At 41.7% G+C, this 17742-nt stretch overlaps 1 protein-coding gene across 2 annotated transcripts in view; it reads right to left on the bottom strand.

The window, feature by feature from the left end:
• Positions 1 to 17742, bottom strand: part of LNPEP (leucyl and cystinyl aminopeptidase) — a 96143-nt gene that overhangs the window by 43055 nt on the left and 35346 nt on the right. For both annotated transcript variants that reach the window (XM_066603019.1, XM_066603020.1), the window contains exons 3-7: positions 15515 to 15656; positions 12621 to 12749; positions 10981 to 11101; positions 5093 to 5247; positions 2473 to 2586 (exon numbers count right to left, since the gene is read on the bottom strand). In XM_066603019.1, coding sequence (XP_066459116.1) covers positions 2473 to 2586; positions 5093 to 5247; positions 10981 to 11101; positions 12621 to 12749; positions 15515 to 15656 — 661 coding nt within the window. The remainder of the gene's footprint in view (positions 1 to 2472; positions 2587 to 5092; positions 5248 to 10980; positions 11102 to 12620; positions 12750 to 15514; positions 15657 to 17742) is intronic.

The raw sequence follows: 17742 nt of genomic DNA, 5'->3' as shown, positions 1-17742 counted from the left end.
TCCACAACGCAAATCTGCAGCAAATACCGTCTAAAGCAGGCTAAGGAAAAATGCTTTTTCCTGCACACTTGCAGAAACCAATTGTGTTTTCCGCGATCAGAGGAAAAAAATTGCAGCATGGTCCATTTTTATGTGCCGTTTGCACAGACTGCTTTCATTGAAGTCAATGGAAGCCGTATGACCCACGGCCCGTCCGCAATTAACATAGCGAACAGGTCACGGATTCCATGTCATCGCCTAGCGACAGAGTGGGAAAAATAATTATTTGAAAAAAAATAATCTTTACTGTGCATGTCCGCCGGCGGCTCGCTGTGACCACCCACAGTACAGAGTAAAGAAGAGAAAAAGGGAGGTACGCAGGGTCGCCGGCTTCGGTCATGGACGGATTCCGCTGTGGGCTGCCACATGCGGAATCTGGCTCTGCCCTTTAGGCTCAGCAATAACTTTACTCACATATCAGATCTATCCATAGGAATGCACACAGTCACACTTTGGAAGAGATGGTCACTGAATTTCTGCACTAATTAAAGTTTCAACAGCTGCACTCCAATAGATGTGAATGAAGACCAGGACAGAAGCACAACTCTTGCACCACTTTTCCCTTTTACTTCTATTACAGCATGCCTCAAGAACGGAAAAAATGCACAACTTGAACTTCAAAATAATCCGATTTCTTCCCATTACAATTTAATTGAGCAACTAGACTGAGATTCCGCAGCTGAAGTTGTAGTTTAGCCATAGTTTAAAAGCGTTTACACAAGGTATGGTCAAAACTAGATGGTAGGTAGCAAATAGATCTAGAAACTTGCTGCTGGTACAGTGCCTATGTTACCTAACATTTTAGGAGTTTTTTTTGATGAGGTCCATAGACGATCTTATTGATTAATAAACTATTAAAGTGCCCCTATAATAGTCTAACAGGCTTCTCAGGTGTACGGTAGGGGTTTAGTCACAGGTCACATTTTTATTCCCAGGCTTTCCAAAATTTTGGTAAAACACTGCAGGTCTGCAGCAATTCCAAAAAAAAAACTGAAGTGACCACATGATTATATCCTAATTTGTTCAAAGGTCTAGTCAAAGACTTGGGTCTCAATTTAGAACATTGAGGTAATCTATAGCAATAGCTCAACAATAAGAACAATTAAATAAACAGACAATACTATTTCTCAAAATGGGATCCTCTCTAAAATTACCATTGGTAAAAACCGGATTCACAGGGATGATGGTGATGAAACATAGTAGCCTCCACAATTACAGTATTTGTATTTTTACTTCATTTTGTATCATTTTGTTAAACACCTGACTGCTGTTGTCAGGAAAGAAATGTTGCAAGGAAAAGGGATGGGGGGGGGGGGGGGACACCTCTAAAAGTTTGAAGAATATCCTGGCCTGAGCGCCATTATTTATGCAGCTGTGGCGGTCCAGAATTATAAAGATGCGGGACACTAATTCTAATGGTTACTGTCATGATCGTAAGATAGTAATACCATCACGTGACTGAAAAAAAGGTTTTTCCATTTTGCCACATACCTTTTAAACAAAATGAAATGCCCTGCAAGCTATCCTTGTATCTCATATAGAAAAGTACACAGACAACCAGAGGCTCTTTAATGAACAAGCTCACAAGAAATGCCTTTAGTGCCATCTTGTGGTCTTTCCGATAACATATTAAAAAAAGGGAAAGCCAGTCTAAATGATCTCCTGTTAGATCATACATGTTACAAGATCACATTCTGGAACTCTGATCATGATCCAAACAATGGTTGCCAGAATTAAAAGGGCTCTATAAAATGCTAAATCACTTACCATAATGCAGAGGCCTAAGAAAAGATGCTGCAGAATTGTTATTTCCTGGGAAAAATATCACTCATTTACTATAACCGACATGTTAGGAGAACTGATCAATCCCCTTTAAAGAAATACACTTATCCTAAATCCATCTCCCACTAAAATAAAAGGAGCCGCAATATCTTTACCAGTTCTAATTGCAACCAATTACACCCTATAGGGTGCAAGCAGTTCTTACAACCCTGTTGAGAAATGCAGGACCACACTTCTTTGCAGAACAGCTTGCACTCACTGTGGTTATGGCAAACTAAACAAGAGAGTTCAAGACTGGACACCTTTCTTGAGTGAAACAATATTACATGTTATAGTCACGGATTACTTCAGAAGGGTCTGAAGTAATGATCCGGGGATTATTCGGATTGCCAGACTTGAAGTCAGAGGAATTTTTTTCCCTTAAATGGGTAAAATTGGCTTCTGCTTTATTAGAGTTTTTTGCCTTCCTCTGGATAGACATTGGGATAGGAGGGGGGTGGGGGATAGGCTGCACTGGATGGATATAGGTCTTTTTTCAGACTTACCTACTATGTTACTATGTAAAATCCCAGTAGTGATACTATGTAGTACAGGTATACAACACATGGCGAGATTCTGTATTGAACTTTTGCAAGCAGGAATTATACTCACAGCATTCAGGTCTTTAAACTTTGATTGCAAAGCAAAATACTCCATGTAGGTTGCAAAGCCTTCATTTAGCCACAGATCATTCCACCACTCCATGGTCACGAGATTTCCAAACCACTGCAAGACAAGAACCTATATTAAAGAAGAACATTGGCACATCCCAGCAGAAAGAATGAATGGTTCAAGAAGAATGGGTAAGCAATATTAGGCTGTGACCACTACGCCTCCCTACAATCACTATAACAACATAAGGTCTACAATCGAGCTCTCACCCACTTGCTTCTCTAGCAGAATCACACAATATTACCGATTTTGCATTCCCACCATTTGAACTCCCAATTACGTGATAAAGTGAAATATTTCAACAAATAAGATTTAAAAAATCCAGTCCACATAGAAGTTATATGGTGTGAAATGTTCCATTTGTATATTAGAATAGATTTACCCAATGACAGGGAGCGAGGTGGGAGAGCGCAGCGAGGAGACCCTCATTCAGCATACGTCCTCCATCACAGTGTTTTATAGCTGCCGTGTGCAGAGTTTAAAGAGGATTTACCAGAATTACAAGTTATCACCTATCCTAAGAATGGGGGTCCCATGTCCGCCGTTCTCATTACTGTGGAGGTGCCTTGCTTACCTGCAGTGACCTCACACGGAATGGAGCGCTGGCCGAGCATACTCTTGCCACTTCGTTATCTCTGGCAGTCCAACTGAAAATGAATGGAGCAGCAGCAGGCTTCCGCTACCATTGCTCCATTCAGCCTCCTCCTGACTACAGGGGATGCAGTAAGCCTGCAATGAGGAGAATGGGAGACACAGGCCCTCAGTTTTCACTATCAGTGGGTGTCTCAGTGGGGAGACCCCCTCCAATCAGAAAGTCATGTCCTGTCCAGTGAATAGAGTAGAACTTGTAATTCTGGTAAACCCTTTTAAAGGAACATTCCCCTGCTTTATTTTTTATTCATTAGTTCATTATGCAGCTGTCCCCCCAGTATATAAAAGTGATTTGTGTTACTATGGTTAGTTATTCCTTTCTTTCTGAATCTTCCAGCCTCCTTTTAATCAGATGGCCATGTGATCTAATTTCTGACCAGCTCAGATCTACTTGGGGATATGGATTAATTATCAAGTCAGTTTCTCAATCTGCGTGTTTCAGTTACATGGATCTACTACAGCAACTGTGTTGAGGGGAAAGATGTGCACTCCTGTCACACCGTTATAATAGAGGAGATCACAGCTAGTCTTACTAACTGTATACTTACAGTCTGTAGCTTAATTTAGGCAACTAAAGAAGGGAATGATAATAAGACAATTCATCGTGCAGGTAGAATTGTCTAACCCCAACGAATGCTGGGCTTATTGCATCATGGATTAGATGTGAGGCAAAGTAGAAATTCTAACTGTCAAGATGGTGGCTGACAGGAGGCTGCACTGCATGGACATGCCGGAAATACATAGAAAAGACCTCCAGAGTGTGACAGCAATCAAGTGAGTGGACAGGCATGGAAAAAAAGTGCCAGAGTGGCCCTTTAAGGTACAATGTGATGTGTCTTCAGAAACACACAGGGCACATATCCAAGACCAGAGTTATTCATGTGGGTCTGAGCTAATTAACAACAAAGTGAGATGTGCTTAATACAATAAGAGGTGCAAGTCACTTATTGCATTTGGCGCATTCTTGGCCAGTTGTGCACCACTTGCTGAAATCTATGACCGGTAAAACCTACCATAGATTAGCGGTATAATTTACACCTGTTTCAGGTGTAAATCAGAGAATTTGACAGGCTGTGCAATCCCACGAAGGCCTGCCCGCTTTGTACAAAAGTAGCTAGAAAGGCTTAACAAGCCGAAAAGTCAGAAAGTTTTGCACAAAATGGGACTTTTTAATGCCAGAACTACTGGCACAGTTCTTTGTACAAATACGTATCTGCCAGCACCCATCAGCCCTGTCCATAACTTTCTCTGCTGGCAGATAAGACAAAATGAATACAGTAACAAATTCCCATTAAGAGGTTGGCCAGTTGGGGGTTGTGCAATTCACAGCCGAATTAATAAACCTTCTATAAAGGGCAAATTCACATTTGCATTTTCCGTCAACCCATTTCGTCGTGCTAGCAGCTATAACAGAAAGAAAACTATCAGCCTTGGTGTCCACAGAGGTTATTGGAAACTGAATACCTTCAGTTTCAATCCGTTTGCATGTTCTCTTGTTTCTATTCCCCTTTTTAAACTGGAACAAAAAGAGCAGACTGATGCACTTCCGAAACGCAGCAAAAATGCAATGGTTGCTTTCTTTGTTTCTTTAACACTATGGTCAATGGGGTATGCACAGAGGCTAAATAATAGAATTCTAGAAAAAAATGGATCTGTGCAAATTAAAAACGGAAATCAAAACAGAAAAAAATGAGTCATTTTTTTGGCAGATCCTACAGATGGATCAGTCAAAAAAAACAAACCACAACACGGGAAAGAACATTTGATTTCCATTCTGAATTTATGCTTTTCTTTTATAAAAACAGGGTCCGGATAAAGCAGAGATGAAAATGCAGATGTGAACTTGCCTTAAAGCACCAACATTTAAAAAAAAAAAAAGAATAAAATGAAAGGCCTAAAACAAGCGCACCTGATGGGCCAGTTCATGAGCTATGACTTGAGTGATCAGCTGTTTATCCATAAGTGATGAGGAATTCTCTGTATAAAGAAGTGTAGTCTCCCGGAAGGTAAGAAGCCCCCAGTTTTCCATTGCTCCAGCTTGAATATCTGGTATGGCCACTAAATCTATGAAACATAAATCAAAATATTTAAAAAATTGCTTATTACTAACGAATAACGGATGAAAATAGTGGAAATAACATATTAAAGGCGCAGTCTCTTCACATCTCCTGAAATCTCTGCAATATGTGATTGTGCCGGATGAATACTCAGCCAGATGTATACAGAACTGCTACATGATTGCCCATGTTATACAAGGATGGCATGAGTTTGCCAGGATGGGCACTTGGCCAGACAAGAAAACACAAGCTTAGGGTTCTTTTACACTGGTATGACCTGACAGGTGCAAATGCCAGACAGATAATCCCAGCGCTAATGGTCTCTGAGCTTTTACACAGAAACGATCATTGCTGATTAAATGGAGGCGGGAATTGTTCCGGCCTCCACTCACCAGTAAACAGGCAGTCGTTCATAGATGAAGAACTATCTGTTTATGCTGGCCGATTTTTGTTCAGTTTTTATACATGCAGAATCTAAACGATGAACAAACTATCGTTAGTCGTCCAATCTGTGCATGCATTTACACTGAACAATCATTGTTTAGATTCTAGCTGCATAGCGGAAATCTGAATGATTATCGGCCCATGTAAAAGGGCACTAATGTTTTTTAATACCATGTGCACTCATAATTATAGCCTAGTTTTTCATCTGGATTTGCACTCTGAATATTTTTAATGTGATGCTTCAACATTCATTTGTTTTTAATTCATCGGTGATGGAGAACGGTCTATTTTAATCTCTGCGATTACATCTCACAGATACTCAATCGTATTGAGATCTGGGGAACTTGGACAAAGTTATCACCTTGAACTCTGTCATGTTCCCCAAACCATTCCTACACAATATTTGCAGACTAGGACACGGCGCTTTATTCTGCTGAAAGAGTGCAGGAATCACCAACTCGAGTCCTCAGGGACCACCAACAGGTCATGTTTTCAGGATCTCCTATAGTAAGAACACCTGTGGCAATGTCTGAGGCACCGACAATAATTACATCACCTGTGCAATACTGAGGAAATCCTGAAAACATGACCTGTTAGTTGTCCCTGAGAGCTGGAGTTTGGGAATAGTGGTATAGTGTATTCAACAAGAGGCATGGAAGGATGTATTGGTCCAGGAAAGACTTCTAAGGAACAGGTCCGGAAGTAGCAATTATCCTTAAAAGTTAAATTAGTGGCAGTTGGGGATGCAATAATGGGGGGGGGGGGGGGGGGGGGAAGACAAATACTAACCTCCTGCTGTTGTGCTGCTCCCCCAGCGCGCTCCAGTCTTCTGCTTACTTCAGCGGCTATTAACCCACATGACTGCTGCAACCAATACAAGGCCTGATAGGGATGCCATCAGTGGCATCCCATAAACCTCCATGTGCAAAAATTTTAAATGCAGCTGTAAACTATCATACGGAGAAGATCTGTACTAGATGAGCAAAGCAAGGTAACTATTACAAGGGGAGTATTTTTTATATAAAAAACCTGTAAACTTATGCTCAAATGTACATATAAGTTTTCATAAACTAATCAAGAAAATGACGAGGAAACGGAACAGAAAGTTAAAGCTTCAAAATTGCTGAATTGGGGGGAAAAAAGTCAACGATCGGGAATGTAAAAAACAGTCACTGCACCTACCATACAATGGAGGGAAGACATCCACTGTACGATCACTAGGATGCATTCACATTTACATATTCTTCTTCTGGATAAACCATTGCATAAAACCATATACTGCAGTTACCAATCATGAAAAAATATATGAGACCCTCGCATATGAGCCTTTTCCAAAGCATAGCTATAACAACGGAATATCTCCGCTCTCTGCCTAGTCACGGACTGATAACAGAACGGTGGCTTGCGGCCAATCGTTTCCATGCATTTGGCAGCTTTCAAGTATTCTCATTTCTAAACCATAAAGCTGCATTAATAGTATGTTTGCCTGAAAGCAACAGAATATTTTGTAGTGTCAAACAGACGACACCAAAATCTGATAAACGTCTCTTGATTATTTCTGCTCATCAACTCAAGAACTCCTGGAGCAGGAATACCAATCATAACTTCATATCACCAAACATGCAGAATTTTCATTTTGAGAGCATTTTAAGTGTTTTCACCTGACTGCACAGAGTAAGAGAACACTAAATAATTACACCGAGAACAAGCAACTAATCAAGAGATATGATAAACTGGGAACTCAATAATGTGCAAGAATTAAAACTGATGCAAATGAGATGCTAATGAAGTAATGTAGTTCAGCAAATAAACATAAGAGTATGCCCTGGAGCGCTACAGCAGCACAACAAGGGATTAAAGAGAGGACTACTGGGGATTAGTAATTAAGCGTGCATGCAGAACTGTGTCGCTCCATGATCACTTTTCAAAGCATAAACAGTATTTATAGGTCCCATTTTTATACATATAAATCTATCCAGCTTTAGAAACCCCGAGCTAAAAAATAAACTATATAGATCTATATTATACAGTAGCTGCTTAGAGTAGTTGTGCCAAGGTAGAAAGTTATTTTTGATCGGGGTAAACCCCATCAATCCTGAAGACAAAGATCCAGGGTGTCCACATGAATGCAGCGGCGACTGTGCATGCCTGTTGCTGCTGCATACATTTTAATGAAAGTGTCAGAGATTGTCGAGCGCTTAAACTTGGCAGTTTTCTGCATACCCACAGAAATGCATAGAGTGGCTTTTTGCATGGGCAACTGCTGCTTCATTTATGTGGAATACTTCAAGACCCCAATTCTTGGGATTGGAGGGGCTCTCCGAAAGATATACCCGATCCTGTTGATAAGGGATGGCATACTATTTCGATAATTCCTTTCAAGAGATATTCTCATTACATACTATATTATGGCATATAGATCAAGACTGGTCAATGGTAGTCAGTCAATTTTGAACTTCAAAGAGGTTGATCTGCTATCAAAATCAATGGCTTTAACCCCTTAAGGACCAGGCTGTTTTGTACTTTAAAGACCAGACACTTTTTAGGGATTTTATACCCATGTGGTGGTTTAACGGTCCTATTTTTTTCCCCCGTGACATATAGAGCTATTTTTTAAATTACTTTTTCACTGACTTTTTTCCCTGTTTTTTAGTTTTATTAGGGGCAAAAAGCTAAAAAAAAAGGTTTTAACATTTATAGTTATGTATTTTTTTTATTTTGTATATTTAGGCTAAAATAAAGTATGGGAACGGGTTCCTCATTTTGTTTCGGATTCTTTGATATATACTATGTATGGTTTTGGATTATAGGATGTTTACAGTGACTGATTTCGTTGACGTCATATAAGACCTCTGGGGGTCATTCACATTTTTTTTCTTTTTATTAAACACTTTTCCACTGTAGCTGGGGCATCCATAGGAGCCCCAGTCACAGGGGAAAACATTCCCTGTGGTGACAATAGTTACTGGCAGAGCTGATCATGGTCTGCTAGGAACCTGCAGCTCTGCTGCAGCAGGGGATCCCGATGGTCACGTGATCACTGGGTCACGCAGTGGAAGAAACACTTCTATTTTTTAGTACTTTGCGCTCATTGAAACCACTTCTCCCTTCGCCTTTGGGTTCTCAGCTGTGACTGCTTCTGCTTGGTTGCAGAAGCAAGGGCTTTAACCCCACTCTGTATTTTATACTATACAGTATATTTACCGCATGTGGTCCTTAAGGGGTTAAAAAGGGATTTTCTATGAATATACATTGGATAGCAAAATGGGGCTGAGCTGTAGTAACAAAGCTGATCAAACTGCTGTTCTTGGATAAACAGTAAAGCAGCCATGGTGCTCCAGATATCACGTCTGGCCCTTCATTGTGCTGATAGTGGGGCTATTAGGTGTTGGACCCTCAATGATTACAGTTTGATGATCTACACTATACACAGGCCAACAATATGGATTCCAGTAAAAACCCTTTATAGGCTAAACAAGTCAAGAAATACAAAAACAGATACAACCTTTTTTTAATCGACAAAAGGAGCACTCGTCTTTTTTGGGATGAGTTGTATTTTTTTTTATGGTATCATTAAATTTAAAATGCAATGTACTAAGAAACTTCTAAAAGTTTCTCAGTGGGATTTAATGAGAAAAATATACAATTGCACCATTTTTTGGGAGGGATCTGACTTTCACAGAGTTTACAGTATGGTGTAAATTGCATGTTAACTTATTCTGCGGGTCAATGCGATTACAATGGTACCAGATATACATACATACACACACATTCTATCTATATATCTATCTCCATTAAAAAGTTAGCCTTTAAAAGGCATCATATCATAACTTGGTTTCTATTGCTTGAGAACAATCACATTTTAGCCTTCGTTCGTGCATGAAAAGGGCCTCATGTGGCGCAGAGTGCTAGGGCAGCAGAAAAGCAGTCCTAAGCGCTCACTCACGACCTGAAGGTTACGGGTTCAATCCCCGCCTTGTTCAGGTAGCCGGCTCAAGGTTGAATCAGCCTTCCATCCTTCCGAGGTAGTTACCCTAGTAGTCAAGTTCCCTGGTGCAAGCACCGAGTCATGACTTTCATGCACGTAGGTAAGGTAAAGACCTATTTTATCGCATGTATATCCGTGTGACATCCATACACATGTCAGGGTTTTTTCTAGGTGTATATGTGATCCATGTGTCATCTTATTTTCTCACGTGCAAAAAAAAACCCTGGGGGTGGACACCCACTTGTGTTTTTCTTGTGCATTTCTTCCACGTGATATCGCTGCGTTTTTTAACGGGATTGCCAATGAGACTTTCTAATGTTTAAAGCACATCGCACAAAAATCACAAAACACCAACTTACAATTTGCTTTTAACATTAGAAAGTCCTATTGACAATCGCGTAAAAAAAAAACAACACAGTGATATCGCGTGAAAAACGTGCAAGAAAAATGCAAGTGGGTGTCTACCCTTAAAAGGAGGCTTGATTATTCTAGAATTACTTCGCAATGATCAGTGAAAAACAGAGTGGACTCTGATGTCTCCTCTGTGTGAAGTCCCTTTTGCAAAACCATTTTCTTGAATGGACGACAGTTCAAGAAGTTGGATCAGAAAAGAACAAGCTGTGGTATAAATTTTTTATAGTCCTGTAGAAAAAAATGCATGTCTATATTGACTGAAATGTGTTAGTGTTGTAAATATATGGACAGCACAAGGATGTGGGAATAAGCCCCTAGACAAGAGAAAACTAGACCAGACAGATAAAATTTGTCACAGTGGTGCATAATGTATGATCAAGTTGGCAAAAGTTTCTAGACATTTTAGTCATTTTTTCCAAAAGTTTACCTGGCACAATTTACTCCAATATTTTAATGTGTGCCATTAATACATTTAGCACATTTTGCGACTACTGTTATTCACACTTTTCTTTCTAGACACTTAAAAAAAAAAAAAACGCCATATACTTATACACGTAAATCATAAGGGTCCCGCCAGTACAAAATCAATATAGTGCTCACTGGAATATTACAGTGCATATTTTGCTGCAACCATAATTTTGGCACAATGATTGGCTGCTGCAGTTAAGTATATCTATGTGATGTCATGGCTGTAGAACAATAAACAAAGACCAAGGGAAAGCACCAGAGCGGCATTGACAAATAATTTTTTTTTTTTATTACTTTATCTCATGTCTCCCCTTAGCCCATTTTTGTAGCGATCCTGAACAACTCTTTTAAAAAGTCTCATCACCAAGTCCTACCCAGGAAATGATGTAAGTTCACCTTATATGTAGAGGCCAACAGGGTACAAACCTAATTTTGGAAGTGGATATTTAATTCCAAAGTAGTCTGAGAAAAATTCCAGCAATGTAATTGCAGTGTCCAATGCGTACTGGGCTTGGTCAATCTTCTGTGGTATAGCATAGATGGATACCTATTAATAAAGGGAATATGTTCGTTATAAAACAAAATGAGAAACACATCATAACCAAGAAAGATTTTCCAAGCATACATATTTATGGTATACCGGATAGACTACATAGATGCATTTTTCTTTAGCTTGACTCGTAAGGCCCGTTTAGACACAACAATCGCTCAAAAGCCATCTTTTGAGCGATAATCGTTGCGTATAAATGTGCCTATCTTTCAGTTTTTTGCCGAACGATGGATTTCAGTTCGGCATGAAAGCAGTCATTCAGCAGAACAGCTGATTAGCCGGACCGCACATTGTGCTCTGCCCACGGAGAGATGATTACAGCTGATAACATTGTCTTAGCTGTAATCAGCACGGCAGAACAAAGGGGATGTATTCAGAAAACAGCGGGTGGTCTGTTCCCTGAATACAGCTCCCCGCGGCTCACACGCTGCTAATTGGTAGTAATAGGCATTAGTACCAAGTAGTAGTTTTATGCAAAATGAGCGCTCAAAAGCAATCTTTTGAGCGAACATTTTTGTGTCTAAACGGGCCTTTAAAGCAATGCGATATCACAGTGTGCTGGGCTACAAGGGTGTACTTTACAATGGGGTTTCTGCAACAAGAGAACATAGCTTTTAATTGGTTAAGATAACTTTCTGTGCTCTGCTATCACAATCAACCTAAAATTTGCAGCATCAGTATGCTCATTAGGATACAAAGTTGAAGAAACCCCCACAGATCACTGGTTTCCATTCCCATTGGCTACTTTAAGGTACCGTAACACACATGTGCTATACATGAACATATTTCGTAGGATATACACTATTTGCAGCAACCCCACGATCTTATCTAGCTACTTTCTTCATCTTCTATGTCATGTGACCCTCCGCCTGAAAAATAGCTCCACTTCCTCTGACATCTTGGCCGTATTGGCCTCTTCCTTCCCCGTCCATAGCCTTCAACATCTTGTGAGCAGTGATGGATGGAAGGACAGAAGCTTTTGTGCAGTTCAGAGTGCCGGAGAGTCCTGTCTGTCAGTTTCAGCCAGATTTTTCCGGCACGCTGAGTGAGAGAGAGAGGTTGGTGTTGGTAAGTTGTAGGACCTGTGAGCTGTGGGCGGAGCTACAAGGCTGGCTGGTAAATAAGCTCTGGAAGTTGTAGGTAACAGTCTGTTGCTGCATTTACTGCACTAGTAACGCATATAAACATAGCAGCAGATTGGCAGCTGCATGGGAGAAGCAAAAGGGTCCAGAGCAACACATAAAAAGGTACAGGCTGCCGCTACTTAGCTGTACCTCCAAGATTTCAGAATTTCCATTTTGTGCCCAGAAAATCCCTTTAAAGCTAAAATTAGTTATGTCACCAAGAAGCTAAAAATACAGCTAAGGCAACCAAGTTCTATGTCAAATATATTTACACAAGGTGTAAATTCAAAATGTTCAATTAAAAGTGTTAATTTTTGGGAGTGTATTTCCAAATTTAGCGGAACTGTTGGGGGTTAAGAGAGGTTACTTACTACATTAAGCTTTAAACTTACCAAAGTCCCGTTGGCATCTTTAGTTACATTTTTCATGTCAGACACTATAAATGCAACCAAATAGGTACTCATTTTTACACTGGTGGCAAACTCATCAAGACGACCATCCGGGAGTACGGTTGTTTTAATCTGAAAAGACAAGGTTATTTTTTTTTACATAAAGCTGGAAAATCTGTAGTGACCCTAGATGGGAAAAACTTCAATTTCAAAATGCATTTGAGCTGACAGCACCGGATTATAGCAGCTCGGCTGAGATATAGGAGTCTGTAAGGTGCAGTCTGTCATTGTTGGCAGCTTTTAGTAACAAACAGCAGAAATCTGAATGCAGTTCTTGGCCGTCAGACATACTGTAACTCAAGATATATAAACGACACATAAGCCTCGTATTTACAAATGTATTCAGCTTTTTAAAGTTACTATAAATGGTCTTAATGGAAATCAGCAAAATGAAAACGGAGCCAACAAATTTATGGAATCAAATTACAAAACGTTTCTGCATCATGAAATGTCGCAGAGAGGAAAAAATGAAGTTTTTAAAAATATATAAAACATAATCAAAAGACTTCCACCACAGAAAGAAAGGGCGCATCTCTAAGATAGGTTATCACTTTCCGATTAGTGATGGTCTGACTGCCAGGACTCCCACAATGCTGGAAACGAAAGGCTGTAACACAAGTTCATTGCCGTGACCCCTTTGAAGTTTTCCCATGCATAGGGACGCTCCCGATCACCCACTATGCAGGGAACAGCAACATAGGTCTGTTCAAGTAAAAGGGCCAACGCCACAGCTTTTCATTCTCATGGTCGCTGACTTCCATCCAATAGGATCCACACCGATCAGAAAGTGATGGCATGGGTGGATGTAACCTGTGCAGCTGCATAGGAGCACATTGCCACCTTAAAGGAGTTGTCTCACGGCAAACATCAAAATTTTACATTACCCCATTCCCCCTGTCACCCCCGTCATAAAATAGCAATTTAAAGCGGTTTTTAAGTTGCTTGCTACTCACCGATCCGACGAAATATGAACTTTAAAAGATCTTCTCCCCAAGATGGCCACCGCTCCTTTCCCAGGGATGCACTGCTGTTTTCTCCCATGGTGCACCGCGGGTCTTCTCCCATGGTGCACCATGGGCTCTGTGCGTTCCATTGCCGATTCCAGCCTCCTGATTGGCTGGAATCGGCACACGTGACAGGGCTAGGCTACGCGATGACGCGTAGAAGGGGGCGGAGCCAGAACGCCGCTCCTGCCGGAGCGAAGAGAAGCCAGAAGACCCTTCTGCACAAGTGCGTCTAAAAACGCCAGAAGACAGCAGAATTAGACGGATCCATGGAGACAGGGACGCTAGCAACGGAGCAGGTAAGTGAATAACTTCTGTATGGCTCATATTTAATAAACGATGTATATTACAAAGTGCATTAATATGGCCATACAGAAGTGTATAACCCCACTTGCTTTCGTGAGACAACCCCTTTAAGGCCGCCTGCTTATGGGCGGATTTGCATTGTGGAATCCGGAGCGGGCATGTCAGAAGGCTCGCCGTGCGGACCATCCGCAGTACAGCAAAAAGACTTCCGCACAGATGCCGGCCGGGCACAGGGTCGGATCCCACTGCAGGATTCCGCATGCAAAATCTGACCCGCCCGTGTGCGGGCGGCCTAAAAGCAGCTTCCTGCTGACTATTGATTGCAAATGTAATGGACTACCTGGATGATTTCCACTGGCGCTCTACAGTCAGCTAGAAGAGAACAAGAGGCCCATTTACTGCTCTTGCACAGGGGCCTCTACTGTCTGTGGCTTGGCATCACTTTCTCTGATGAAAAAGAGCTTTTGGATACAAGTTTTTTTTTTTTTTTTTCAGATTATCCCAAAAATAAAATACATTTTTAATTAAAACAACCCTCCAGTTTTTGAGGAGAAAAAAAAAAATCTGTTCCGGGATAGGATGGGGAGGATATATTACCTGCAGTTCCTCTGCCGCCCCTACAAACCATTAGTTCTGGATTCTGCTGGGCTGTCCAAGATGTCTGCGACAATTTTTTCTTTTATTTAATTACCTAATGCAATCGGTGCACTACTCTCTGATCATGTGAGCAGCTTTGGCCTTTCAGAGAACAGCTATAGTGCATTAGTAGTCCAACACCACCAATCCACTGTTGAGACAAGGTAGTCTGAAGATTGCATCAGCTATACTGGACATCTGAAAACTGGTCTTGGAATTGGAAGATTGGAAGAATGACAAAAAAGTGCAATTCCAAGTGACATAGAACCCTTCTCCAATCATGGGCTGATTTTTGTCCTGAAACCAGAGGGTTGCTTTAAGGCTAAAATAGACAGTGTTACATTTACTAGCAAGTCTCCAGAAGGCATATTTGGGATTTCAGCCGCAGCTCAGCAGCGCTGCTGAATAGAGCCACCTGATTGTCTCTTCGGCACCACGTGACTACACAGCGTGCACGCGGATTGCCTTCAGCGGCTGTGCACTACATACTACAGTTAAGCAGCTGTGCACTACACACCACACTTAAGCAGCACGGGGTTAGGTTTAGGGTTAGGGTTACCTAAACCTAACCCTAAACTTAAACCCTAACCCCGTGCTGCTTAAGTGTAGTGTGTAGTGCACGGCTGCTTAACTGTAGTGTGTAGTGCACGGCTGCTGAAGGCAATCCGCGTGCACGCTGTGTAGTCACGTGGTGCCGAAGAGCCAATCAGGTGGCTCTAATCAGCAGCGCTGCTGAGCTGCGGCTGAAATCCTAAATATGCCTCCAGAAGACAATTGTGGAAGTTAAAAAAATAAAATAAAATGATGTTGCCGATTTAGACATTCAGCAGATATGCTGTATTAAGTATGCCCATTTCTTATCACACACCAATACAAGAGAGAATAGAATACCTTCGGCATGTTTGATAGAGCAGTATGTTCTTCACTTCTTTTGATCTCCAGTCGGAATGTGGATTTAAATGCCGGTTCATCAAAGCAAGGAAAAGCTTTTCTTGCTGCGAGGGGCTCAAACTGTGTAGCTGCAAGCCACGTGCTGTGCCAAAACACAAGATTCAACATTAGCCCTCCGACAACTATTTAATTTCATAGTAACGATCTGATAAGTGGTTGTGTTATTCAAAGAGCAATTCCAACCATTGCATGCTAATCATACAGAACTTTGAGAATACGCAGTTGATGCTAGTAGTGCAGAAAAGAGTTTAAGTGCTTGACCCACTACCACAACAAAGACATAAAAGGCAATGAAGACCTTCGCAGCTTGATCAACCCAAGTTAACCCATTAAGGATGTGGTTTTTTTAAGTTTCTCTCTCCCACTTTCAAAAAAATCATAACTTTTACTTTTCAATTTATGTAGCAGCCCGAGGGCTTGTTTTTTGCGAGACAAGTAGCATTTTTCAATATTCTTATTTAGTATACCATATAATGTATTGAAAAACTTGAACTCTCAAAATGCAATGAAATAGAAAAAACAAAAAGCAATTTCACCATCTTTGGTGGGGGGGGGAGGGGGGGCGATGTGGAATACTTTTTGTGGCAAAGAAATTGCGGTAAAAATTACATAATATTCTGTGCGTACAGTTACAGGGTACAGTACAGATACAGTTACTACGATACCAAAATTTAGTTGTTTTTTGCTCTACTACGTAAAAAAAAAAAAAAAAAAAAAAACAAAAACAGACAAACATAGGTCTACTGCAATCTTCTGACTACCATGACACTTCTCTTTCCGCCGGAGGGGTTGTGTGAAGGTTTATTTTTTCCAAGGACGACCTGTGGTTTCTACTGATATCATACTAAGTATGTGTGTGTGTGTGTATATATATTTTAAATTAAAACAACTCTCAAGTTTATATATATCGCCATCTCAATTTGACCTTAGTCGTGGGGTGACCAAGGAAAAAACTAAAAACTTTCAGCATTACACATTTCTTTTAGGCTGCATTCAGACGAACGTATATCGGCTCGGTTTTCACGCCGAGCCGATATACGTTGTCCTCATGAGCAGGGGGGGGGGGGCTAAGTTTCGTGAATTAGCCCCACCCCCGCCCCGCCTCTCCCCATTGCAAATTGTGCAGAGGGGTGGAGAGGAGGCAGAGAGGAGGCGGGAGCTCAGTTCCTGCTCCTGGCTCTTCCATCCTCCCCCCCCTGCACACGAGGACAACGTATATCGGCTCGGCGTGAAAACCGAGCCGATATACGTTTGTGTGAATGCACCCTTAGGACGACAATTACCATGCAGGATAAGTAATTCATTATTTTGATAGAGTGGGTCTTTAGGCCTCCTTCCCACGAGCGTGACGGGGTCCGCCGCGTAATATTACGCTGTGAAGCCCGTCACGGCGCCCCCCAGAGCCCCTATACTTACCTGCGGGAGATAGCGTGAAATCGCTTCCCCGCCCACCGCCGCCGCGTCACCGCCCGTCACCGCCCACCGCCGCCGCGTCACCGAGCGTGTCACGTGACGCGGCCGGCCGCGTCATAAGGCGTCATATGACGCGCGGCGGTGGGCGGGAAAGCGTTTTTTCACGCTATCTCCCGCTGGTTACAGCGGGAGATAGCGTGAACGGACGGCTTCCATTGACTGCAATGGAAGCCGTCAGTGCGTACAGCCCGTCCTCACCCGCAGAAAATAGAGCATGCTGCGGGTGAGGACGGGAGAAATCGCGGTGCGTAATTCCGCGGTGGAATTACGCATCGTGAGCATTGTGCTATTAGGTTCAATAGAACCTAATAGCTGCGGGCAACGCAGCGGATTTTCGCCGCGAATTACGCGGCGGAAATCCGTTCGTGGGAAGGAGGCCTTACGGACGTGGTGGTACCAAATATGTTTAGGGTTTTTTTTGTTTGTTTTGAATTTTTTTTTATAAATATGGGAAAAGGAGTATTTTTGAACTTTGTATTATTGTATTAGGACAGGTCACAGGCACAAATACATGGTGGCCCTGGGGCCTTCAGAAGACTCTGGGCTTCCATGACAAACTAACACCACCTCGCAATCTCATTTGGGGTAGGAGGGGGATTTTTCAGGACCCCTAAATTCCAAACCAGGACATTTAAATCTCGCTGTCAGAATTTAAAGAGTTAATAGCCATGATCAGTATAAACACTGATCACAGC

The sequence above is a fragment of the Eleutherodactylus coqui genome, chromosome 5, assembly GCF_035609145.1.
Source record: "Eleutherodactylus coqui strain aEleCoq1 chromosome 5, aEleCoq1.hap1, whole genome shotgun sequence".
Lineage (NCBI taxonomy): Eukaryota > Metazoa > Chordata > Amphibia > Anura > Eleutherodactylidae > Eleutherodactylus > Eleutherodactylus coqui.
Note: the sequence above shows the minus strand (reverse complement) of the source record. Positions and strands in the feature narration are given on the sequence as shown.